The 27,308-nt window shown below is 39.1% G+C and overlaps 1 protein-coding gene across 5 annotated transcripts in view; it reads left to right on the top strand.

Annotated features, from left to right (window-relative positions):
- Positions 1 to 27,308, top strand: part of LOC131687829 (uridine-cytidine kinase-like 1) — a 521,941-nt gene that overhangs the window by 255,517 nt on the left and 239,116 nt on the right. For 4 of the 5 annotated variants that reach the window (XM_058971920.1, XM_058971919.1, XM_058971918.1 and 1 more), the window contains exon 2: positions 204 to 526. The exons of the other annotated variant lie outside the window; for it this stretch is intronic. In XM_058971920.1, the coding sequence (XP_058827903.1) occupies positions 211 to 526 (316 nt within the window). In that variant the 5' untranslated portion in view covers positions 204 to 210. The remainder of the gene's footprint in view (positions 1 to 203; positions 527 to 27,308) is intronic. 5 annotated transcript variants of the gene reach the window in all.

Raw genomic sequence — 27,308 nt, 5'->3', positions numbered from 1 at the left:
AATAGTTGAAAATATTGCTCGTGAAAATTTTAATTGTGCGAACAAATTTAATGGAAATTGGAAGTATATGTACGTATTTGAAATTTTTACAATTCGGTCAAAAGATCGTTTTGCAAAATGAGCATTATGCCAAACTTCACTTACTGTTATCAAAAATAAAAATTTTGCCAAACAAACTTATGCGCTTCCGTTTAAACTTTCAGTGATTCTATGGAACAAAAGGAATGTATCGACGATCCCTTCAATAATGGTTTGGCAATATTATGCGATGATGCTCAAAAGGATATGTTAACCGAATGCTGCCCAGCGTCACCTACAACGGTACCCGTCAAAACTAGCCGTTCAAACTCATCCGGATCACAGATCCGTTCGCCAAAGCCGAGACGACAGCGGACTACATCAGTAAATCAAAACACGATTAATTCGAATGAAGCAATTATACGGTCAAATAATCGCACGATATATACTGCTGGCAGACCTCCATGGTATAATTGTGCTGGTCAACAAGTTGAACCTTTCGTTATAGGTAAATATAACTTTCATTACAGTAATGTTTCGATTATATCACGGTCAGTCTGTATTTTAGCGTGATATATTTGAATCGTGATATATTCAAAACAAAATAAAAAACCTGTTTTAATCCACCTAGCGGTGCAATTGTGCCTTTCTCAATCATGAACACGAGAATGTTTGCGTTGTTTATATTCATTAAAAGCTTTCAAATGCATATATTATATTTTATTATTATACATGCAATGACAAATATACAAGAAAAGAAATCATTATTCGAGTTCTAAAATTTTGTAAAAGAAAAAACAGCCACGGTAATATTGAACTGAAAAACCTGTTTTAATCCACCTAGAGGTGCAATTGTGCCTTTCTCATTTCTCCAAACTATGATTTAATAGCTGGTTCGTACAATTTAACATTATGGAAATGTCTTTCATTCTTATTACACTTGGTAAGTATAAGTATAAGTAAGTAAGTAAGTATAAGAGCACCTTTTTGCATTCATCGCGGTATCGGTTTGAATCGGAGTTTTCTATGTGATCGCACTCCACAACCCGTAACTCCGGAGCCGGAAGTCGGATGGAGATGGAATTTAATAACGGTTTCCGGAGACGCAACATCTTTCTTTTGAGACTAAGTTGATCAAATCGGTTTAGCCATTTTCGAGAAACCAATATAACCGTTATTCTGAATTTGGATACTTCCGGATCCGTCGATGGCGGCCAGTGTGGCCAAAGAGACTTTGAATGACATTTTGGAAAAAAATCACCTTTTTACATTCATCGCAGAATTCGTTAGAATCGGGATTTGCTGAGTGATCGTACGTATCACCCTGTAATTCAGGAACCAGAGCTCGGATCCACACAAAATTCAACAGCAGCTGATGGACCTTTCATTTAAAATCAAGTTTGTCAAAATCAGTTCAGAAAATTCCGAGAAACCGATGTGTACAAATCAACAAATTTTGTTTTGTAACCATACTCTTCAACTCGTAATCCGGAACAAGATGTCGGTTGAAAATGAAATTCACTAGCAACCTATGGGAATATTATACCTCTCATTTGAATCTTAGTTTGTAAAAATCGGTTCAGCCATCTCCGAGAAACCTATGTGGACATTTTGTTATCAAATCCGCACATTCACACATACATACATACATACATTTATACATACACACAGATATTTGGCGATCTCGGCGAACTAAGTCGAATGTTATATGAAACTCGGCCCTCCGGCCTCGGTTAGAAAGTCGGGTTTTGGAGCAATTCCATAACCTTGAGAAAGGCAAAAGAATAATATTTAATTAGCTTAATCAGCATGAGTTCAATGTTATCTTCATGTGATTATATTTTGAAATGTTGGTGGAATGGGTTTGAAAGTGGAGGGAATGGGGGGTTAGTAGAGTAGGAGTGGAGGATGCGTCAGAAATCCTTCATTCATCTTATTTTGGTATACGGGGTGGACAAAGGAAATGCGGGCGTGAGGGTGGTCCAAGGGGAAGTGAGTGATGAAGGAGGGAGGTGCAAGGGCAAGGCGGGAGGGGGGGGGGGGGGAGCGGTGACGCAATACTCAACTGCATATTTTGCCTTCCATTTGAGACTTGGTTTGAGAAAATCGGTTCAGTCATCACCGAAGAACCGATGTGACTTTATTTGTGGAATATGCCCGGAATGCCGGACTTCCGGAATCATCGATAGTGGACAATATATTCAAAGAATGTTTGATTGGCAATCAGTGATATATATCTGCGATTAGAAGTAATTTGGTGACCATTTCAATAGTTTCTAGCCTCTGAGGTATTACGATTGTACCGATTTATATGGAAAATTCCAGTGTATCCTTACTAACACCCCTGTAACTCCGGAAGCAAGAGTCAGAACCGAATGAAATTCAGCAAAAGTCAATGGTATTACTGTATCTTTCATTTGAAATAAAGTTTGTAAAAATCGGTAGAGAATTTGTTGGGGAATGGGTGTGATATTAGCTTAGGAACTTGGCGGGTTCCCCGGGGGCGTCATGATCCGTCATAGGTGGCCAATGTGGTCAAAGCTGCTTTGACTGATCATTAGTGATCCAGACCCGCAAACTAGAGTAATTTTACATCAATTCTAATATGTTTTACATCATTTGAACATCATGGTGGTACCAGTTTATATGGGAATTTGCTGTGTGACCGCACTATTCTATCAGTAACTCCGGAACCGGAAGTCGGATCATCTAAAAATTCAATAGCAGCTTATGGGAGCGTTATACCTTTCAGATGAAACTAAGTTTGCGAAAATCGGTTCAGCCATCTCTGAGAAAATTGTGTGAGTTTAAATGACACACACACATACACACTCAGACATTTGCCGATCTCGACGAACTGAATCGAATGGTGTATGATACTCGGCCCTCCGGGCCTCGGTTAAAAAGTCAATTTTTACAGTGATTGCATAGCCTTTCTTTATATAAGAAAGGCAAGAAGGTGCGAAATCGGCAAAGTCCCAACAAGTCGATATTTGTAAAAAAAAATTTCGTGATAACATAAAATCTCGACGTTTCATGCATTTTAAAGATGTTTGGCATCAAAATTATTATTATTTATCTCAGCAATGGCTGAACCGATCTTAATGAAACTAAAGATGAAAGGCCTAACGTTGCCATTTGACACTATTATTTTTGATTTTCGATATGTTGTTTACTTTCTGAGATATGGGCGATTTTGTCAAAACACCTCATGTTTTATTGCAAGTAACTTTCGAACAATATTGTACCACAAGCTGCATATAAATAGAAAGCTTGTAAAAATACCTTTCTAACAAGCTATAGATAGTCAAAATCCGTGCTCGAGCGGCGGAGATATTAATCATTTTGTATTTTTATTCCTCGCTCACCATAAACTAGCTAATACCCATCGCGCGTTGCTGCGACTATCAACGAAATATGAGGAAAACACAATTTGTTCCAAAGCGCCATCGGGCGGGCAGATAATTTCCAACAATAGCACAAAAAAGGTTCCAAAGCAAATGCCTGCTATGTATAAATTTTGACGGCAATCGGTTAAGCCGTTTGGGAGTCCATAAATCATATACATACAAACATTGACTTTTATATATAGATAGATAGATTAACTATTTCTCAAAAATCAATATATAAGTTCACTTCAAAGCAAAATAATGTGTTGATAATGAAACAGTGAGTTCTAGTATTTATCCCTTGGATTAGGCGTTACGTTCAATCATGAGGCAAATGTTGGACGGTATATCAATACATAGATCAATAAGTAATTCACCAAGTAGTGAGATAAATGATTTCTCATATAATTATACTCGTAGCGTCACCGAAAGCAACTGTATGTTTGAAGCACAAAACTCTAGCGAAAATTTAGCTCTTTTGCAATATATGCTTTGTATATGCTCATATTGTCATGTAAAAACTGTTACCGGTTATCTGGTACGGCTCTCCTAGCCCTCGAGGATTGCTTTCCGAGGCCCGGAAGCGGAATCAGTCTAGACCGCAAGCTACTGGTCAGACCAACGGCAGCCGGCGGGGCGGGTGCGAAAGGCCTCTTTTGGGTCCTCGAGTCTCAGGGTCGTTAAAGAGGTGGTGGGGGTTTTTTATACGTTTATTTGTCATTTTATCAGTGTTTAAACTTAGTTATCTAATATTTATATTAATTTACAACTAATGTCTCTTGGATATTAAAGGCTAAAATATCCACATCTACCCTATCATCTGGACTGTTTTGAATGAACGAGATGTAGCAACATAATAGTTTCAGAACCTTTGTTCTCGTTGTCACCTCGAATCGCTCTAGCGAAGGCATCAAAAATTCATTTACGAGCAGCCGCCGTCCTCCAGTCACTGCCAATAGTTGTTGTTGAAACAGAGTGTACGCATTCCCCACTCTACGACATTCAAAGAATTTGTGCTGTAAATTTTCGATTTGTTCACCACAGTGTGTACAGTTTTCTGCGTCCGTTCGTCTCATGGTGTGCAAAAGTGCGGGACCTTTTTATTTGCCCACATATACAAGGCACTGCGCTGTTTAGGTAGCAGCTTTCGAGATGATATATTTCTCCATATCCGTGTCCAATTTGCTGCGGGATTGGCAGCTTCAACTCTGGCTCGGTCTGTGCGTTCAATATGGAAGCGGTAGATGAGATCGGCGGAAGGGTGTGTGAGGATTTGAAAAGGGAATGTTGCAATATTTTCTAGGATAACTTTCAAACAGGGAAGAGAGCTTGGTCGGGGAGGATTTTCTTGGCTGAGGAAGGAAGAGTAGTAGGGAATGGATTCGATCTCCTGTAAGTGGCGATTGATTAGCAGCGTTTTACATTTCATCGCTGGTAGTTGCATGGTTAGACCACCATCGTCTTTACTGCGCGCCAGTTGCTGCATCGGCACCGTTTCGCATGAACCACGGAAAAGATAGGAGCGCATAGTAGCAGTTAACTTTGCGACGTGCGCTGCCGTCGGATGTAGATTTGCTGCCATGTACCACATTTTAGACGAAATAAATGTGTTCAACAGCGTCACTTTTTGATGTAAAGCCAGAGTGCGTAGCGAGTGCATCCATACCTGCCGTGTGCAATTCGTGACAAGACTGTCCCAGTTTAATGAGACCATTAATCGGATCGAGTTGGCAAAAATCACTCCTACGATTTTAATGCTCTTGTCCGTCTGAAGCCATGGCACCGTTATAGGATTCGTCGTTAGACTCACATCAATGGCTGTAGTTTTTGTTTCATTCAGACGGGCACCAGCTACGCGTTCGAACCGCCTGAATAAAACCCGCATCACATTCAGCTGGTCTGCGCTGCTAACAATTGCACTGATGTCGTCCGCATATGCAACGATTACGTCTGCTCCACACACCTGTTCCAAACGCTTCAATAACGGGTGCAGCTGAATTATGAACAGGTGCATCGCTAGAGGGTCTCCCTGCCTTACCTATCGCTGAATGAGAAAGGGTGCAGAAAGGTGTCCATTTATTAGCAACCGTGACGAAGAAACTGCTGCTATATGGGAGAGCAACTCAACCAGCGCAGTATTAAATCCAAGCGCAAGCATGGTGCGAAAGAGAAACTGATGGTCCACCCTATAAAACGCGTGGTCGAGATCGAACGACACCAGTTTGCCTCTTCACTTGTTTGTTTTTAGCTGACCAATTTTATCTTTCAGTGCAAGGGTGGCCTGAAAGATGTTTTTGTCGGAATTGGAGCACTTTTGTGAGTCGGTTAGTACATTATGCCATCGCAGTACATCTTCGAGACGCTGCTTAAGGATCCCAGAGAGGATTTTGTAATCATAGTTGATTAAACTTATTGGCCTGTACGCACGCGCGGTTTCCCCTGCACCACGTTTCTTGACCAACACGATCACACCATCGAGGAACTGTGTGGGTTAATTTGATCTGATTGCCTCATTTAAAATAAGGTTCAGTTCGCGGTGAATGACGTCGAATGTTCGTAGATATAATTCTTTTGGCAAACCGTCGGGCCCGGGTTATTTTCTGGATGCGCTGGTATGGATTGCGGTCAGAATTTCAGTCGTAATTTCGTTCATAGTGGCTTCATTTGCGGGGTCGTGCTCAGGGATTACTCTGTTGCATTGGAATGGACCATCTTCTTCTTCTTCTTCTTCTTCTTCTTCTTCTACTTCCACGTGCGTACAGGTCGGTGAAATATTGAACCATATGATCCTGAATGGTAGCCGAATCATCGTTTTCCGTCTTACTCGTTCCCCTAGCTGGTACGTCGAGAGAGGTTCTCCTGCCACATGAGTTTCGTTGATCCGTATAAACATCTCAGAGAAGTTACGCTGGTGTGTGAACATTTCAGCCTTCAGTCGATTGATGGTGGTGAGCATCGTACGGTTGTTTTGGTAGTTTTCGTATGCCTGGCGCAGTAAGCCGTAAAGCCGCTGTTGTTCACGATAGAAATCATCGAAAGCAATTTTTGATTTCCAATGGAAAAAAAGATTTTATTTTTGGCTTGGCACACGGCAACCACCACTCCATCCACGATGGGTAGTTTTGGCATTCACGAGTCCAGTATTGCTACTGTATTTGAAACTTGTTGATGTTCTCAGCGGTTAGAAGATGGGGACGGAGTGACCAGAAGCCACGGCCATGTGGTCTGTCCGAGAGAGGAAGACAAATTCTCACAGTGACGGCTTTATGGTCCGAAAAACAGCAGACATATGGACCGCTGTTGATCTCAGCTGATTTCGTAGGCCTGCGCTCACATACATACGATCGAGCCGGGAGGAAGCGTTGGGCGTAATATACGTATATTCGATCTCGCGTGATCGGAGATGCTGCCAGACATCGTGAAGGTGCAATTGTTGAACGGTGGCTTGTAGAGCATGGCTAGAGTTGTTTCCCGTCGCATCACATAACCGCAGTTCGCAGTTAAAATCCCCCGCTAAGATGGTGTGTTCGGTGCGGTGACGAAGGTAGTAGACGATTGTTGTATTGAAAAATCGCTCACGCTCGGCACGTTGGGCCGTACCCCATGGGGCATATATATTGCACAGTGTTATGTTGTTTACACGGAGGGCGAGCAGTCTCCCATCCAGGCTCTTCTCTATGTGTGAGAATTTAATATGTTCTTTTAGAGCAATTGCTGTTCCTCTCCTAGCATGGTTAACGTTGCAGACGACGTTGTAGCCGGGAATAGTGAGTTGTTCGTTTTCAACTTCTTGAAGAAACACGATGTCGAGATCCGTCGAGCGAACGAATGTGCGGAGAGCGTTAAGTTTTGTTGTATTGGTGATCGTGTTGATGTTTATGGTTCAGTTAGGTTCACTCACTCGGAGCCGATAGTTGTTCTCAACACAAGCTCCGCGTTTAAAAACCCAAACTTTCGCCCGGTCCACGCCACCCATATAGCTTCCGAAGTTCGGGCTCAGCCTCCCGGTTAGTATACCAACTGGCTTCCGCCCGGTCCGTTACGCGAGTGCGAAGTGCCGTGTATCATCAGTGCGAAGGCTACTTGAATTTTAAGCCGTAAATTTAAAATCGACTTTCCCACTGATACCAGGAGCACAGACTCCGAAGGAGTTGAGCGATAGCGCGTCTCCATCAAACCAAAAGTGCAAACCGTGGTCAACCGTTCGCCTCCACCACGAGCATTGGTTTGAACAGTTGCACGTGCGCGCACGAATTCAAACCGAAATAGTGTAATCGGCTCCATAGGTGCCGGCGGTAGTGTAATGCAGTGTAAAGGGTGCATTTTGAAAGAGCCAACTTCCGCCCACCTGACCCCATAAACAACCCAAGAGGGGGGAACCTCCCCCTCTCCCCACCCCGGGGAGCAGCGGTCCATCTTTGAGTCGGACTTTGCCAGGGTACTTAAACTCTGGCGACATAATTGACAAGCAGACTCTGCTACTGCGAGCAAAATCATTGGATAGTGATTCCGATGCCCGACTGACGACTAACCCGTTCACTATTTTGAAATCGGTACAACGTGTGCTAGGATGCGATCCGACAAAGGTGGTTTCGGCCACAAAAGAAGGTAGAGGGACCCGCTATGTCTTAAGGACGACATCGAAAAAGGCATATAACGCTCTGATGAGTTTGAACGAGCTGATCGACGGGCAAAAACACCATGCATCCCACGAACAAAAGGTACCCCACCAAAACGTAGTGTCCATTGGTGGAACCCTGAAGTCGCCAACATCCTGAGATCAAGGCGGAAAGCTCTTCGTGCCCTGAAGAGAACCACACCCAATAACCCACAATGGGAAGTACTCGCAGCAAATTTCCGCCATCTAAGAACCACCGCAAGAAAAGCAGTAGAAGAAGCGAAATCAGCGAGCTGGTCTCGCTTCCTGGACGGTATCAACGCAGACTCCTCTACAGCTGAATTGTGGCGAAGAATCAACGCCCTCAACGGAAAACGCAGACAAAGAGGCTTCACACTTTCCCTAAACGGCACCGCAATAGTAAACCCGGGAGAAATAGCCAACGAAATTGGAAGATACTTCGAGTCACTATCATCTAACGATTCACGTCCCACCAACTTATCAAAACGAAAAGAAACCCTCGAACTCTCGCCAATCACTTTCATCCCTGACTCGAGCCAAACATATAACCGGCCTTTCTCCACCAATGAACTGGCGACAGCTTTAGGCCGCACCCATGGAAAATCCACCGGCCTCGACGACATTGGGTACCCCATGATCAAACATCTACCCCCAACTGGAAAAAGAGCGCTCTTAGAAGCCTTCAACAGGATCTGGGAAGGCGGGCCCTACCCAGACAGCTGGCGGACCGCACTGATAATACCGATCCCCAAAAGGAACCAGGGAAGCAGATCTCCCAGTGACTTCAGGCCAATAAGCCTACTCTCCTGTGTAGCCAAGACATTCGAAAGACTGGTCAACCGACGACTCACAAGTGTATTAGAGGAAGGAAACCTGCTGGACCGCAGACAATTTGCGTTCCGAAAACAGGGTGTCGACTCATTTCTGAAAATGAAATTCCCTGATTTTCCAGGTTTTTCCAGACCTTTTTAAAAAAATTCCAGAGTGCTCAAACAAATCAAATTAAATTCACATTTTTCGATGTCTATCGTTTGAGCTTACACCATTTTTGCATTTTTAGTTAGTTTTAAACCTTTTGTATCTTCCATTTCAATCAAACCAATCTTTTAAATGCCATGTAATTTAAATATTTCCAAATCTAAACAAGTTTCATCCTCTAAAATTTTAAATAAAATGTTTTCTAGAGGCCTGATTGTGACAAATCTTGGATCAATGCATTGTATACTCATCGTAGTGTTTATGGAAATCACAGACCAACAGACATGACACTCGAAAACAATGCTTCGCCTAATATAACGGTTATTTTAAATATAGTTTTGGTTGGGCCTGTGGTCGTACTTGCGATAAGGCCGCCTCTGGCATATGCACAAGTAAGCTGAGCATAGACCACTAGTGAAAAATTGTTACCAGGCCCGAGGGATGACCGACAAGCAAATGAGTGTATGGGACCGTGTATAAAAGGAGGAGCTAGTGATCTGGAAAAATTAGCGGATTGACATTTTAGGGATGAATTTCCTCATAGTGTTATGTATTTTAGTCTGTGTGGAAATGGTGATGAGTCTGGGATCTTCCGTTAACCTTCTGGCAGTCGCGCTGGTGCACTGAGTGCACGCTGCTTTGAAAAGCTAGCAAATTGTCTTTGGGCAACTGCGGCTGCTCGTTCAGTGGGCCATATGCGCGGCACCGTTTTAATATACTCTATCATATTCCTAATACCCCTGAAGGTGGTCGTAACCCATTCTTACGTCAGTTTTCAATGTAAAGTTTGTTCGCGACAAAATATGGAAACCTAAAAACACATAGATCTTTTGATGTATTCAACCAAAAATGAAACATTTTTCACAAATATGGACGTATGTCTTTTTTATCTAAAGAATACATAATTCGTTGACATGTTAAATGCGCTTTCAAAAATGGGTAGAAAGAAATGCGTATTAGAAATAATATGTGCGGTCCAAACGGAAATCAAAAGATATCTCATTGGAATAGTTCTAAAAAGCTTGGCTAATCGGTAAGCTCTGTTCACATTGTTTCCAAAACGTCTAATACTCGATTGCCATCAGCTACATATAAAAGAAATGCAAAATACAATCTTAAGAAACGACCAAATGGATTCGATAGTGAGACAAACATTCTGTTCGTACACTAATAAAATAATAATAAAATAAAAACGTCAAATGTGTTTGTGCATAATTCGAAGCATCATCAAGGAATGAAGTCATTGAAGGTAATGATTATTTCGAATTATAGTGATAGGCAGAATATGAGGGCTAAACACTTCTTCGAAAATTGTAACGTGGATATTCTACCAATGTTTCCTGTGTGGCAATGGATTACAAAACTTGGACGTAGAAGACTTCAACCAAGCTTCATGGCATGTAACGAAATGAAGTATTAAAGTAATTCTGAACGATAGAAAAGTCTAAGTTTCTCAAGAAATAATTGGTTAAGCAGGTCTTCTGCAACAGTGGGTGAACCAGCAAAAATTTCATACAAACAGGAAGGTATCGCAGAATATGTACTAAGAAGATTGTTTACAGAAACGGTTTAATCACTGTGCAGTAATAATCCGCTTTTTATGTTCTGGTTAGATTTGGATTCTTCTTTTTAACCTTCCGGAAGTCATGCTAGTGCACTGAGTGCGCGCTGCTCTGAAAATCTAGCGAAATCGTCTGAGCGCACCAGCGGCTGCTCGTTCAGTGGGCCATTTGCGCGACTTCCGGAGGGTTAATAATGATTGCGTTGTTGATACAAAATCATCCAGCACTTTTTCACAACTTTAAAATAGGGGCATAATTCAAGAAAATGTCGAATAATCACAAAAACAAATTATAGAAACCGGTTTTTGATAAGTTTACTTGTGATTTGAGACAAACAGTTTTTTAGTCTCTCATTTGCCTGTTTATGATTTTTCCCACCAATTCGTCATTTCAGAAATTAGGTACCCTCTAAACTGCCGTTAAGATCGTATTCGTCCCATGTCCTATGAGATTCCCTCTATACATAAGACAATTATGCGTTGAACGGCAGTGAAAAGGTCAGTTGGAAATTCCATCTTGGAATATAATAAATACAAACAAATAAATAAATAAAGCGATTTTTAATGCAATCTGGCAATAGCAGCACGTTGTGAGATGAGTGAAGCTTCGCAGCAAAAGGGAGGCGAACTTCGGTTAAATACACTATTTGTTGATTTTAAATATTGTCGTATCCGCCCGTCTGTTAGAGGAAGGTGATATTGAAACTGGAGCTTGCGAAAGTCATCTTCATACAGTTCTGTTATATACGGAAACCCATATCGAAAGCGTTGAATTTTTAAGCGGAGTTGAGTGTTTAACCGTTAGGTAACGACATAGTACGTGAGTACCTTTCAGATTTCATTTAAAATTACAATTTGCTTTCCATAACTAGAACCTGAAACTTGGTGACATCATAGTACATCACTAGGCATAAATTTTAGTGAGATAAAATTGAAGATGTAGTAAATGGGCCTGAGGGGAACGTTTTGGTCGTTTCTACCGCACAGCAGACTGACAGGGTAATGGTCATTACTATTATAATTTTAAACTTATTTAAATATTTATAGATGGTTTGGAATAAGGAAGTCATCTACTTTTTTAAACCTGCTATAAGGAATCGTATGAGATTTTGTTTCCGGACAACCGGTTCTGGAGGTGTGTCCCAGCTTTGAAATACTATTTGTAAATTTCAAAGAATCCTAGCAATATGGATGTCAAAATTCTTGGGTTTGCCACAGAGATTGTTAACAATCGTCATGGGACTATCTGATAATTTGACCCCGGAGCGATCTTCACAACTTTATTTAGTTGCTTAATAATTCTGTCTGTCAGTGAGCGCAGCAGACAAATGACTTCAGCTGAAGACAAAAACAGTATGAAAGCTGTGCGTTACCTAATGCCGCTATGGACTAGCACTTAACGCGAGTGGAATTGAGTTCCCAAGTAACCAATAAGCATTATAACGTAGCCTAATATCTGCTTTAGATCCACATAGAAAGCTGTCCTAAAAAGCCGTGAAGCCCTAAATACTTATTTAATGCCGATATTATGCCAGAAAAGGCGAAATATGGTGCTATTACTTCTCGGAGATTGACAGCTCGTTTCTGCAGTACTAATGCTATTATATAGCAAAAGCGTACAAATGTCAAATTTGAAAGCCTTATATTGGCACTACTAATGCTATTAAAAAGCTTCAGTTGGTTGTCATTGTCCGCCATGGTTTTAAAACCATTCCTTATGTTTCCTTTCGGTATGATGAGCAAAAATAAAAAAAATTTAAAATAAAATATTCTGTTTAAAACCGTAATTGACTCTGTTCTAATGCATTGTAATGAATGGGTTTTCGTTCTCACATGGTATGAATGTTTACGAAAATTACCTTTAGTAAGTCTCGAACTGAGGTACCTTGCAATGCAACATTAGTGCAAATGTATAGCCAATATAGTGCAATGGCTTAATGCTTATGGTTACTTGGGTTGCGCTTAGAATTAACTCGATGGTTAGTACTTGAATGAACTTGAATAAAACAAGTTTATACCGTTGAGAATTAGTTGATTACAAACCCCAAAATTGGTCATATAAACAAAAAATAAGCTGCCGCAAAACAAGAGATCAGTTACAATGCGATATACTGTTATAGGTCATGAAGACTTATTTCAAGAATCGGCAATTTTTTTAAAGAATTTATTGCTTTATTATTTTGGAAATGCAACTAGATTATCAACAATATGTTCGATTTAATAGGCATAGTTACTCTACCACTCTGTATCTCTAACATTATTGACTCATCTTTTTCGTCTACAATTTGTAAACATAAAAAAATACCCACGGTTCGGCCAACCTAATGCATTGAGCCGTGTCAAAGTAAACGGCCTGTGCACAGCAAGCATACTTATATGTATTTACCTTACAGAGTCAGAAGAATCACAACAAGTCCGTCGATAAATCAATTTGGCATCCGTATTAAATATTATATATGAGTCAGTCCACGTCAGATTTACAACCAATTTTTTTTGCGATCTTTAGCTGAAAATTGTTCGCACTAAGTTTTGTTTTTGATGAATACGATTCTTTTTTTCAATTTATGAGTTTGTAAAATTTCGAATTTTATTGAATTGAACATTTTTCAATCACTGATAACTCAGAAACTATTCAATTTGTATGTATGTATGTTGGTAGCCACCATCCTAGCTCGAGTCTTGCTCTGCATGCGGCTCCACTTAACAGTACGCTCAAATTTCGTTACAGTTCTGCATTCAACATACCACTGTATGAAAGGCCAAAAGGGGGGTAGCGGACCCATAGGCAATTACACCTACTCAGTATCCGCTGGAATGAAAGAATCTTCTACTCAAAAAATATTCAATTTGTATAAAAAATATTAAATAATAAAAGTTGCCTTTTCGCATGAGCTCACCGAAACTGTTTTCGCAATGCATATTTGTTTTTGCTATGTAACTTATGTATTCTGCAAATACTAGAAGCAAATTTTTTTTAAGCTGAGCCAAAAACATTTTGTTATTATTTTTTGAAATCATTTATAATTATATTGCTTTCGGTAGAAATTTCGGAATGGATCTCCAAGTACTTCACGAGATAATACAATTATAACAGGTCTGTCACCGGTCGTTTAGTGTAAAATTGGCTTGTTTTCAGTTTATACTGTAATATCTCGCATAGTATTCTGATATTCACTCCAGATTTTTTCACAAAAAAAATTAAACATGATTCTTAATATTTAAAATCGGCCCAACTTTGAAATAATCAATTTGTTTATAATAATTGCAGATTTCATAAGTTATATAACAAAAAATATTTTATGTTTTTTTTTCGGTAAGCTCATGCAAAAACAACTTTTTGTAAATAATTTTTTTTCCCATGCATCAAATACTTTCCGAGTTATCAGTGATTGAAAAATGTTCCATTCTATAAACTTCAAAAGTTAAGAATCTAATAACTTGAAAAAAGTATCATATTCAGCCAAAACAAAAAATACGTGTCAATTATTTTTAGCTAAAGAATGCAAGAAAAAAAAATCGAAGGAATTCAAATTTTGGTTGTAAATCTGACGGGGAATGACCCATACAACCATTGTTGTGATTATGTAATTATGTTATGTTATGTGTTGTAATTATGAGATGGATCAAATATTGTTATTCTCCCTAGTATAAAATGTGTTGAGGGGAGTAAGTGCGTTCATCTGAATATTTGAGCCAATACTTTCCAGTCACATTTATAAAAAAATATTAACACCAGGTCGAAATTTTTCCCTGATTTGATTACAAATTCCCTGAAAATTCCAGGTTTTTCCAGGTCAAATAGAATTCCCTGAAATTCCCTGATTTTCCAGGTTTTTTCCAGGAATCGCCACCCTGGAAAAGGACTCGGTACCGGAGTACACCTAGGGACATTTGGAGAAATCATCAACGACGCACTGGCCGACATGTTGCACGCTGATATTGCCATACTCGATGTGGCTAAAGCGTACAACACCGTATGGAGGGAAGGCATACTTCGACAACTACACCAGTGGGGGATCCGGGGGAATCTTGGCGTTATCCTTCGGCAATACCTTTCAAACCGAAGTTTCAGAGTCGGCATAGGCGGTACACTCTCTGATCTCTACAAAGAAATTAACGGCGTACCCCAAGGATCTGTATTGGCTGCGACACTGTTCCTGGTCGGAATGAACACAGTCTTCGACTCCCTACCCAAAGGAGTATACATCCTGGTCTATGCAGATGACATCATCCTCATAGTCGTTGGAAAAAGTCTCGCCATAATTCGAAGAAAACTCCAAGCAGCAGTTAGCGCGGTAGGACGTTGGGCGAATTCCGTAGGCTTCAGCCTTTCCGCCCAAAAAAGTGCTATCGCACACTGTTGCGGTTCTCACCACATCGCAACTGGCCGACCAGTGACACTAAACGGCAACATCATCCCATTCCGAAAGGAACCGCGAATACTAGGAATAGTGATCGAAAGGAAAATGACCCTACTTCCACACTTCCGCCAACTCAAAAAAGATTGTGAAAGTAGAAAGAGATTAGTACGAGCCATCAGCACCCGACACACCAGATGCAACCGCAGAACGGCCCTCACCGTCAGCCAAGCCCTCATCAACAGCCGCATTTTCTACGGACTGGAACTAACCTGCCGGAACATCGACGGACTCATCTCCATCCTTGCACCATTGTACAACGGGGCGGTAAGACTCGCTTCAGGCCTGCTTCCCAGCACCCCAGCAGAAGCTGTCTGCGTCGAGGCTGGAATACTCCCCTTCCGGTGGGAGGCTGCCGTCGCGGCACCTAAAAGAGCACTACTCTACGTAGAGAAAACATCTGGCAACGACTGCTCCATCCTCAACACTGCGAGAGACATCCACGCCAACTACACCAGTGAACCCCTACCGAAAATCGCTCGGCTACATCGGGTCTGGGACCGACCATGGTATGACAGAGGTCCCAACATAGACACCAGCTTAAGTCGGAAAATCAAAGCAGGTGACCCCACAAAACTCGCGCGGATCGAGTTCAACAAACTTGTCAACCAGAAGTACAACAATCACTTACATCTATTCACCGACGGGTCCAAGCTAAACGAGGAAGTAGGAGCAGGAGTAAGCGGAATCAGAGCTGGTCTATCGCTTCGCTTGGCAGCTTCTTGCTCTGTCTTCTCAGCTGAAGCAGCTGCAATCTTCACCGCAATCACCCAAAAACCCACCGATTCACCTACGGCTGTATTTTCGGACTCCCTTTCGGTCCTAACTGCGGTCGAGACTGGAACCTCCAAACACCCGTACGTGCAAGCAATAGAAGCTAACTGCGACACCCTCACTACATTAGTGTGGGTCCCCGGCCACAGCGACATTAGGGGCAACTGCGAGGCAGACCGCCTGGCAGCCATCGGACGGAAAGCCCGCACCATGATCTCCCAAGAAGTTCCTACCTGCGATATCATCAGAGCATTCAAACAGAAAGTAGAAATCGAATTCACCAGGTACTGGCAGTCATCCCAAGGACACCTACAAAAAATCAAAGGCACCCACCAAAAATGGACAGACCGAGACAACATGCAGGAACAAAAAGCTCTCTCCAGACTCCGAACTGGACACACCAGAATCACACACGCGCACAACGTGTCCAACGTCCCCCCTCCCATCTGCTCCACATGTGGGACCTGGAAAACGGTGGAACACATTCTCATTAATTGTGTAGCATATCGAGATCTTCGGACCAGAACTGACCTCCCGCTATCCATCAGAGACGCCCTGTCCAACGACCCGGCCAGAGAGGAAATTATAATCTGTTTCCTTAAAGGCGCCGGCCTCTTTGACAGTTTATAAAACAAACCAAACCCACAATTATGCAACACAGACAACCAAGAATCTCACTAACAAATACTGTGTAAAAATTTGTAAAAATACTTGTAAACTCTGTAATCCTCTTTTTCTTTTTATGGGCGAATGACCTAACGGTTAAAACCCAAAATAAACAATACAATACAATGTTTATGGTTCCTATATTACAGCTGACGTAGTTCACCATTTTTACATTTCCTCATCCGAAATCTGGACGCGTGCAGATTTCGGATGAGGACTTGACTCGGTGGTGGAGGTAAAGTCGTCTTCGCCATGCCGCATTTTCTTGCCCGGCGGTAGTCTTCGTGAGCGTCGGCTAGATGCCGAGTTTTGAGATGCTTGCGAGCAGTCCGTTTCGTTACCATCAACTTTGCGCTGTGTGATGACGTGATGACGGTCGGGGTTATGCCCACTGAAGGTTTTTGAGGAGTAAAACCTGGTGCCGCGGGGGGAGCCATGGTGCTTTTCTGTTGTGCCATTGCAGATCGTGTCTCGATGGTTTCTCAGGAGCATGTTGACCGAGTGCCATCGAATCTTGTTTCGAGGGCTTTGACCTCCATGGCTGTGGTAAATCGGCCGGTTTCGGCATGGGCTTGTTCGGCTTTACCAGTTTTTTTCTGCTGTAAGGACATTTTCGTCACGTTTGCGTACGATTGGTCTACTGAGAGTTTCTGCACGAGCAGTGTGCGAATTCGTGGCAGTGTAGACATGTTTGTCGCTGTCCCTTGTATGCAACGGCAGTTACTTCTCCCTGAATAGTGACGAGAGAAGGGATGTTCTTCTTCACCACCATCCGAGTAACACGAACGCCGGTCTTCACGCCTTCGAAAGCGCCGTACCGATTATTCCACAGGAGGTCTCGAACGTTGAGCACTTCACCATTCCGGCGAGGAAGGTAGAGACTTGTTCGTTGGTGATGTCTTCGGGAAGGTCAAAAATTTACACCTCCACACTGCCATCCTCCATATCGTTATCCGTAACTTGTACACTTTTCCTTCGAGAACGAACTCGTTTGCTGTCGTGTTCTTCTACGATCCTCTCTGCTAGGGAGAGGTTGTTGATCTTTACAAAGGTACATCCCAGCCTTCTGCTTGGCTGGATTTGGAGCACGTTTTCTCGAGTGAGACCGAGTTCCTTCCCGGCGAGTTTCAGAATCACATCGTGGGAGGGATGCTTCGGAAATTGAGAGTAGTCCACGCGGAATGTATTTTCTTGCATCGTGGAATAGCACCGCTGCGACAATCGCACAGTGCTTCGGACACCGATGATAAAAGCAAAAACGTTTTTAATCCACCTAACAGTGTGATGAGACATTTCTTATAAGTCTTATTACTCTCTTCGGATATTATATCGTTTGAGAACATTTAGAACTTGATGCTTCGCGATGTTTTTGATAACACATACTACATAGAATAGTGGCAGGACTCAGAGAATCGCTCAAATCAGCATAGGACAACATCAGTGCTAGAAATCTCAAACCAAATCAATGGGAAAGCGAAAAAATGGCCCATAAAATAGACATACCAACGAATTATTGTTAACGCTCTGTTAATAAAATATCTATATTGTGGTGGGAAAACTGAATTTTCCTAAAGGGGTTATATATTGTACTGAGCCAAAAAAATCGAATTTTTTTTGATTTGAAGTTTATACTTTACTCAAATTTCCAACGCGACTGAGAACTAAGAAAATTTCATTTAATGAAATCGCAGCTCCTGATATCACGCTATCTCTGAAGTGCATGCGTGCATACACACCTAGAAAAAATAGTGTAAATTTACGTCTCCTGACCCTGACATATACGAGCATCAAAAATGACTTAGTTTTACGTTTGATTGTAATTTTGCATGACGTTTAATTTCGTAAATCATATAATTTTACTCCACATACAGCGTTTGTTCTGAATGGTAGGAAGTGTAATTTTATGTTATTGCGCATGTAAAGTATATGTTTCATGTAAAATTAAACGGAACACGGTAATGTTCCGTCATTTCGTAAATTACGGTTTGTTGAATTGTGTCATGTTTGCAATTACGTCAACGATAAAATTCAGATTTTTTTGGTGTGTAGTTCCAAATTTTACTTCGACATCGACTTTTTCTAAAGGTGACTTCCCAGTAGTATCCTTGATTTGAATTATTATCGCTAATCCTAATGCCAAAGAACAAAGAAAATCCTCTCGAAAACGAACCGTTTGGGAAAATCATCATCATTACTGGAATTTTCATTTTCACGAATCTTTTCGATAACCTTCCGTCACTTGCGTTAATGCACTGGGTGCACATTGCTCTGAAAATCTAGCGAAATCGTCTTAGGGCACCAGCGGGTCTAATTCAGAGCCATCTGCGCCGCGAGTTAAATCTGTAAAGAATACTAAAAATTAATTTCTATTCCATAATTTTCAGTTCAGCAATTCGAGAGATCGTGCTCACCGCAAGCCACGAAAAATAGACTACGTTGTGAAGCGATGGTCACTATTTATTAAAAAATCACGGTTAAATAATAAATAAAACTATTAAAAAAAATTCAAATAGTTTATAATTTTCACAAAGTTATTAGGAAAAATTGTTTAATAAGCTTTCGTAATATTGTGTAGGAAAAAAGCTGAAATTTCAGTATTTTCTCTATCTGCAACATATAAACCCTTAAGTATACCAATTAATTGGTATACGAATTGGAATAGGTTCGCCAAATTTTGGAAGAAGTCTATAAAATAACCCCTTGAAAGCTAGGGTGGGTGCTCCTATAGTTGAGGTGTACCTATAGTTGCAGTAGTGGGCTATACGCCTAAGTAAGGTACCAACCATCAAAAAAAATTTTTTTTATCGATTCATCGCACTAAAATTATGCTACAATAAAACTGTTATCCTTGAAATTTGCTCAAATAACTATTCAAAAAATTGTTTTTCTATGGATATTGAGCTCCCTTGCACCTATAGTTGATCTAATGTACCTATAGTTGCAAGTGCCATAAGAAATCAATGGGATTTACAACAATAGGAACCGAAAATAGCGATTGCACCACTATTGGTACATGTGTTCCTATAGTGGTACAAGCGGTTTTGAATGCATTAATTGGTTATTAAACCATCTTTGTATTTTTCCTATGAAGTAGGGATTGAAAGCTGTTTAATGTATTAACATTGCCCATAGGTCTATTCATCGATTTTTTAGCAAAAGTTTTCCTTAAGCATGCGACTATTGGTACATCCACCCTACCTAAAAATTCATACTGTGTTGCGTTTCGGCTGTGCCTCATCAGAAACCAACACTAACTTATTGTCGGAATAGATTAGCGCCGGCTTGACGCAAATCCCTTAAAACTAAAACACACTTTGTGTTTCAATCAAACGACTGATCAAACGTGATGTCCCGTTCGAGCAGAAGTTCTGTTTATGCCGATGAGACACAGTGAAACCGAAACTTGTCTTGGCTTAGCAGGCCTCTGCGAAAGCACTATGCTATATTTCACCCTAAGGAGGAAAATTTAGTAAAAACCAAAATTTCTCGCTAGGGTGAAAATTTGATGGTAAAAACCAGTCTTTGTACAGGAGGGCACAAATCCTTATTTCATACTGTGTTGCGTTTCGGCTTCGCCTCATCAGAATCGGCATAAGCAGAACTTCTGCTCGAACGGGACATCACGTTTGATCAGTCGTTTGATTGAAACACAAAGTGTGTTTTAGTTTTAAGGGATTTGCGTCAAGCCGGCGCTAATCTATTCCGACAATAAGTTAGTGTTGGTTTCTGATGAGGCGAAGCCGAAACGCAGCACAGTATGAAATAAGGATTTGTGCCCTCCTGTACAAAGACTGGTTTTTACCAACAAATTTTCACCCTAGCGAGAAATTTTCCTTAGGGTGAAATATAGCATAGTACCCAAAAATTGTTTTAGTTCGATGCAATAAAAAATCCCCAAAAATGAAATGTACCTATTAATGTTAAACACAGTGAATAATACATACAATAAAGATCCATTTTTATCAATCTCATGGTGTATTTTAGGATGACAAAATGGGGACATTGCCTAAATCGGGCAATTTTTTTTCTTTATAATAAACTGAAGCTGTTAAAATATTCTTCCCGTCCCTTGATGTAATCTGATAACTATTTCTGATGATGATGAGCTTTTTATTTTTGCATATTTCCATCTTCATGATAAGGAAAACATGCTCAAGAAAGGATTTACTCGAATTCAGTCTTGTTCGTCTGCTAGAGCCCATCAAACATATGTTCATTTTTGGCTGATAAAATCGGGGTTTCAATGTGTTATAATAGATATTCAGCATTCGAAGAAGATTCTTGTGAACGAGTGTAGAACGACTTTGTTTCTACTTACTTGAAATCAGCGGCGTAGCCAGAAATTCGGTTAGGTGAAAATCGATCATAATTCCGAAACCGTAATTTTTTAAGTTTTAAAATTATGCAGAATTATTTTTTCAGAAAATAGTAACAGAGTTCGTGTTTTTAGCGAATTTGTTGAGACTTTATTGTAGTCATGAATATTAACCTGAGAAAAGTCACCATAAATACTTCTTGGACGATGTACCGTCAAAATTATTTTATCAAATGATGCGCTGTGTAACGTTTGTAAAACTCATCGAAGATACTACACCTCCGAAATTGGCGGTTTCAAAATGATGCTATCTTGACCTTAAATTACTGTTTTTAAACATTTGACCTATACATATAATTGGTCATACAATAAAAATCAAATGCTCATCAAAATCGATAAGAACCTGCTAGAGTCGAATGGAAATCGTCATTTTTCATATATCTCTCTACATTCGGAAAGTGTTATCCTCGTTATTAATCATATTACGTTTTCGTCTCAACTCGACGCATTCCCAAAATAAAAACCTGTTTTAATCCACCTAGTGGTGCAATTGTGCTTTTCTCATTTGTCCAGACTATGATTCCATGGCTGGTTATGTTCAATACAATGGTGGAAATGAATATTACATGTTCAGTACGATTTGCACATACATACAATAAATCGACAGCCACGATCTTGAGATACTATGTGATACTGAAACATCGCTTGAAACCAGCGGCGGATCATGGAGAAAGATCCGGGAGGTCCAGGTCCTGCCGAAAATTTTCAACTTGTTAAGAAATTTTAAACTAGTTTTAATTTTAAAGTAGCAACCCCTCACTGCATACTGCCTCCGGGCCGGTATGATTGACGATTTTTAGAGTGAGTGCACAACCTTTCTTTATGAGAAAGGCAAAAATGTACCAATGTCCAAAAAAGTCAATTTTTGTCAAACATCTCAATGTTTCATGCATTTTAAAGTCATTTGGAATGAAAATACAAATTTTGATTTTGAAAATTTTTCATTTCAGTTGATATGGGAATTTGCTGTGTGATTGCACTCTTCAACTCGTAACTCCGGAACCGGAAGTCCAATCAATAAAAATTCAATAGCAGCCGATGGGAAGGTTGTACCTTTCATTTGAGACTAACTTTGTGCAAATCGATCCAGCCATCTCTGAGAAACAGAGGTCACATTTTTTCCACATACACACATACACACACATACATACACACACAGACATTTTCCGATCTCGACGAACTCAGTCGATTGGCATATGACACTCGGTTCTCCGGGTCGGGATTAGATTGACGAATTTCAGAGTGAATGAGAAAGGCAAAAACATTTTTAGCAAATGTTGAAAGTTATGCATTTTTTTGGTGAGCAGTTCTATGTTTCATAGACATTAAATCAATTTTAACTTCGCTTCCTATTAAATAAAGACCCTTATTACAGTACATTTCTACAAAAACGAGCTCAATTTGAAAAGAAATCTGAGGATTATGATTGATTACAGAACTCTGGAATTTTCTATTGGAATGTTTTCCGGCAGGAATTTGATATTGATACTATTAGACAACTGTGAAATCAAGACCAATAGATCAGTTACATATCAGGACCCCATTCCGACAATTTATCAAAAGTCCTAATGATGTTTACAACAACAGGTTATCAATCTACGGATCAGATAATTGTTATTGTAATATTGAATTAAATCAGTCTGCATCAATAAATTTTCAACTTCAATCCGTTATTTTTTTTTTGTTGTGGTGGGGGGGGGGGGGGGGTGTATGGTGTTAAACCCCAAAACCTTCTCTTGGCTACGCCGTTGCTTGGAGTTATTTTTTTCGCTTTTCTGTTTCCGATATGTGTCAGATCGATCCGATGGTTATAAGTTAGAAAAATTGCAGTCAGAAGATTCGCACAAATGAACATTTTTGTACTGATAAGTTATCAAGTTCCTTCCAGACAACTTGGTAGTGTTCGGTGATTATTTCTAGCGGTTGTAGATAGTAAAATGAAATACAAAATTAGTTTTATCGAAATAATGTTTAGCTTATTTCAATGGATTATTACTATATTAAACAATAAATAGGCGACAAAGAGTAATCAACAAACAACAAGCCATAACTTTTAAAGTATTCAAAATAGATATTTGAAGTCTTCATTAAAGTTATTTGCAAAAGTAAGAGCTACAAATTGGCTGAAGGCATCGTTTCGATATAATCACTTCCAAGAAAATTTGTGAAAATATCTCACTCATAGGGGGATTAATCAGCAACAGCACAATACCAAAAGAAAGGGCATATTGTCTACATTAAGTTATCCGAAGATACTATTGACCTAAAATAAGCCGTTTTGGCGTTAATAATAGATTACATGTTTTACATTTCTTACAAAAGAAATGTATAGGATTCGCTCAAACTTTGACAACTTTTTCCGAGGCCCGGAGGGCCGAGTCTCATATACCAATCGACTCAGCTCGACAAATTGAGACAATGTCTGTATGTGTGTGTGTGTATGTGTGTATGTATGTATGTACAAAATGTCATGTAATTATCTCAGCAATGGCTGAACCGATCTTAATGAAATTAGTTTCAAATGAAAGGCCTAACATTGCCATTTGACACTATTATTTTTGATTTTCGATATGTTGTTTACTTTCTGAGATATGGTCGATTTTGTCAAAACACAGCAGGTTTTTCGCAAATAACTTTTGAACAATACAATATTGTCCCACAAACTGCACATAAATAGAAAACTTGTAAAAATACCTTTCTAACAAGCTATAGATTGTCTAAATCCGTGCACGAGCGACGGAGATATTGGACATTTTGTTTTTTAGTTCTCGCTTACCAATTTCCACTAATTAAAAATGAGATTGTTTCATACAGAGTATTGCTTTACTGGTGTTTTAGGGGCAAAACTAAACCGATTTTGAATATCGGGGTATGAAAACACATCTACGTGATTCAAGGAATTCGATGTTGAGAACATTTTGTGAATTACCTTTATAATAAAGGAACTATTTCTCAAAAATCAATATATAAGTTCACTTCAAAGACAAAATAATGTGTTGATAAAGAAACAGTGAGTTCTAGTATTTATTCCTTGGATTAGGCATTGCGTTCAATCATGAGGTAAATGTTAGATGGTATATCAATACACAGATCAACAAGTAATTCACCTAGTAGTGAGATAAAAGATTTCCAATATAATTATACTTGTGGCGTCACCGAAAGCAACTGTATGTTTGAAGCCCAAAAATCTAGCGAAAATTTAGCTCTTTTGCAAGATTTAGGTTATACTGGTTATGGAGCAAAAATTACTACTTACATTATTTATGATAAGAATATAAGAATCAATATATCATAATAATATACTATAAAAATAATGTCACTGCATTAACCATCATTTGCCGTTTCTCACACGCCCCCCTACATCAACTCAACTTTAATTCAATTGTATTCAAAGCCTGTATCTACACTATAATTAAGGAAATTCATGGCTATATCAGAAAAATATTTGGCTTAACTGGGTAATATGAAAGTATGACGATGGAAATTTTCAAAAGAGACATTCCACGTGCGATATTTAAACTATTCGTATCTCTATTGAATTTTGAATGAAATATATGCTCAAAGACTTAAAGCTGAAGCCAGGATTTCGAAGACAAAATACATGAGAGGAAGAGGTTCTAGAGACGACAATGTGAACCTCCCACCCGAGTTCGGATTGACGGTGACGAAATCGAGATGGTCGACGAATTCATGTATTTGGGCTCACTGGTAACCGACGACAATGATAACAGCAGAGAAATTCAGAGACGGATCATAGCGGGAAATCGTGCCTACTTTGGACTCCACAGGACGCTCCGGTCGAACAAAATTCGCCGCCGCACGAAGTTGATTATCTTCAAGACGCTGATTAGATCGGTAGTCCTCTACGGCCACGAGACCTGGACTATGCTCGTGGAGGACCAACGCGCCCTTGGAGTTTTCGAACGAAAAGTGTTGCGTACCATCTATGGTGGCGTGCAGATGGAAGACGGAACGTTGCGCAGGCGAATGAACCATGAGTTGTATCAGCTGCACATTCGTTGTATTGGTACGAACTTTCATGAAAAATAACGGATCAAAGACCAAAAATATCCACAAATTAGATCCAGGAAAAGAAGTCTCCCAAAGTACCCACTCTCGATGGGGGATGCAACTACAATGTGTCTTCTAACTTATCGTCGTCCATATTTGGATATACTGAGTAGCAGGGCCGCAGAGAGAAAATACGGGCCCGGGGGGTGTATTGTCTGAGTACAATAAAGTTAATGTTTGAAATCCATTGGAGTTCACTGATAACGGAAAAAATGTAGCGCTTTTTATACTATGGGAGTTTTTTAATATCTCTTCAACAGTTTTGGTGACTTTGAAAAGCGCCATTTTTGTCAATAGCATTTATATAAGTAAGGAAGTGAAAGATTAAAAATGTAGTAATTACAAAAAATAAAGATATCTAAACGGCGGCCAACGGCAAAAGATAAAAAACAATAGGAAAACTAAATAATAAAAGAATGAACAAAAGAGATAGAAACAACAAAATCAACCAAAAAAATAAATTACTGTCAATTGTCAAAAAATGATAAATCGAGCAAAACCAAAACAAAAGCTATAAAAAGTTGATGAAAGAAAACAGGAAACTAGAAAAACATATTGCGAAGATTAAAGGATTCGAACATTATTGAACAAATGGTGAAAATAATGAAAAATTGATAGGAAAGTAGGAAAAATTTTAAGAATCCATGAAAATTGATGGCACAAACATTAATATAAAAAAATAATAAAACTGAAAAACTCGATAAATCAAGAATAATTAAATTTATTTAACATTTAACAAAAACAAGACATATTTAAAGCAATAGAAAAACTAAATAAAACGTAAATAATGCATAAATTAGAGGAGTATATATAAAAGACAAGAATATAATAACCATAGAGAAATTAAAAAAAATGAACGGACAGGAAAATTTTGAAAATCTGAAAAATTGGAATTATGAAAAGACGAATAAGTAAAGAAAATTGGTAGTATTGAACAAAAACGGAGTAAACAGACAAAATGGAAAACTAAAAATAGTAGAAAAATGCCAATATCGTATACTATAAAAACACAAAAAAATGGGGAGATTAACACGAAGAAAATGAATAAAATGGATTAAATTATTTAAAGAATAAAAAACACTAGATATGAAATTTGAAATAAATTCAAACAACGAACTAAATGTAAAATGAAGAAAACGTGCGCATAGTGTCAAAAAAGAAAAATCACATGTTTTTTAGGAAAACAAAAAAAATCAATGTAAACGTATAGGAAAATGGTCAACAGAAATAGTACTTTCAAATGGAAACAATGAAGAAATAACAATAACGAATTAAATCTTAAGAAAAAGGTGTAAAAAATAAATAAAATTATATTAAATCAACAATGAGAAAAAATAAACCTACGAAACACGGAAAGCTAAAATTTATAAAATAAGGAAGAAAATAGAAGAAAGGTAAAAATTAAACAATAAGACAAATTGGAATGAATTTGAATAAGTAAAATTGCTTTTGGAAATGCAAAAAAAATATAAAAACCTGTTTTAATCCACCTAGCGGTGCAATTGTGCCTTTCTCATTTCTCTAAACTATGGCACGGAGGCTTTTTTTGTTCAACATACTTGTGGAAATGTCCATTACATTCTTAGTACACTTTGCACTTATACACAATGACATGCCAGCCACGAACTTTGACACATACGCACATACATACACACACACATACACACACACATACACACATACATACACACACACACACATACAGACTTTTTCCGATCTCGACGAACTGAGTCGAATGGGATATGACACTCGGCCCTCCGGGCCGGGATTAGGTTGACGTTTTTCAGAGGGATTGCATAACCTTTCTATATGAGAAAGGCATAAAAGGAAATAGAAAAAGGCTGTGATATGAATAAATGTAGTAAATAGACAAATTCTAAAAATTAGATGGAATGACAAAAGAAACAAATAAAAAAGCAGGGTATTAAAATATGAAACGATAAGAAAAATAAAATAAAGAAAGGAGAATTTTCTCGAAAAATAGCGAATAAAGTGAAATATCAGAGAAAAAACTATAAATTAAAGTAAGTGATAGTGATAGCAATATAAAAAAAAGCAAAAGTAAGGAACGTAAAAAGATGGATAAAATAAAAGTTTGGAAATATATAAAAAAGGCAGAATCTTAAAATTGTACAAATTCAAATACAATCCACAACTTTAAAAAAATACATCAATGAAATTTTAACAAAATAAAAAAAATCCCCGTAGGAATAAAAAAATGAGAAACATGGATCAAATTTCAAATAGGGTTGTCGTTGGATTTTACGCTATGCTGGTTTCGAAAACATTCATAATCCTATAAAAACATGACTTATACTTTTATTTGTGTTGGTGTGTTAGCACAGCTTAAAATATTTTACAAGAATGTTCTAACTGATTTCTAGTAAATAGTTCAAAAATAAAAATAAAATCGTTACGT

The sequence above is a fragment of the Topomyia yanbarensis genome, chromosome 3 (genome assembly GCF_030247195.1).
Source record: "Topomyia yanbarensis strain Yona2022 chromosome 3, ASM3024719v1, whole genome shotgun sequence".
NCBI classification, from domain to species: Eukaryota; Metazoa; Arthropoda; class Insecta; order Diptera; family Culicidae; genus Topomyia; species Topomyia yanbarensis.
The sequence above is the reverse complement of the archived record's forward strand: the minus strand, read 5'-3'. Positions and strand labels throughout refer to the sequence as shown.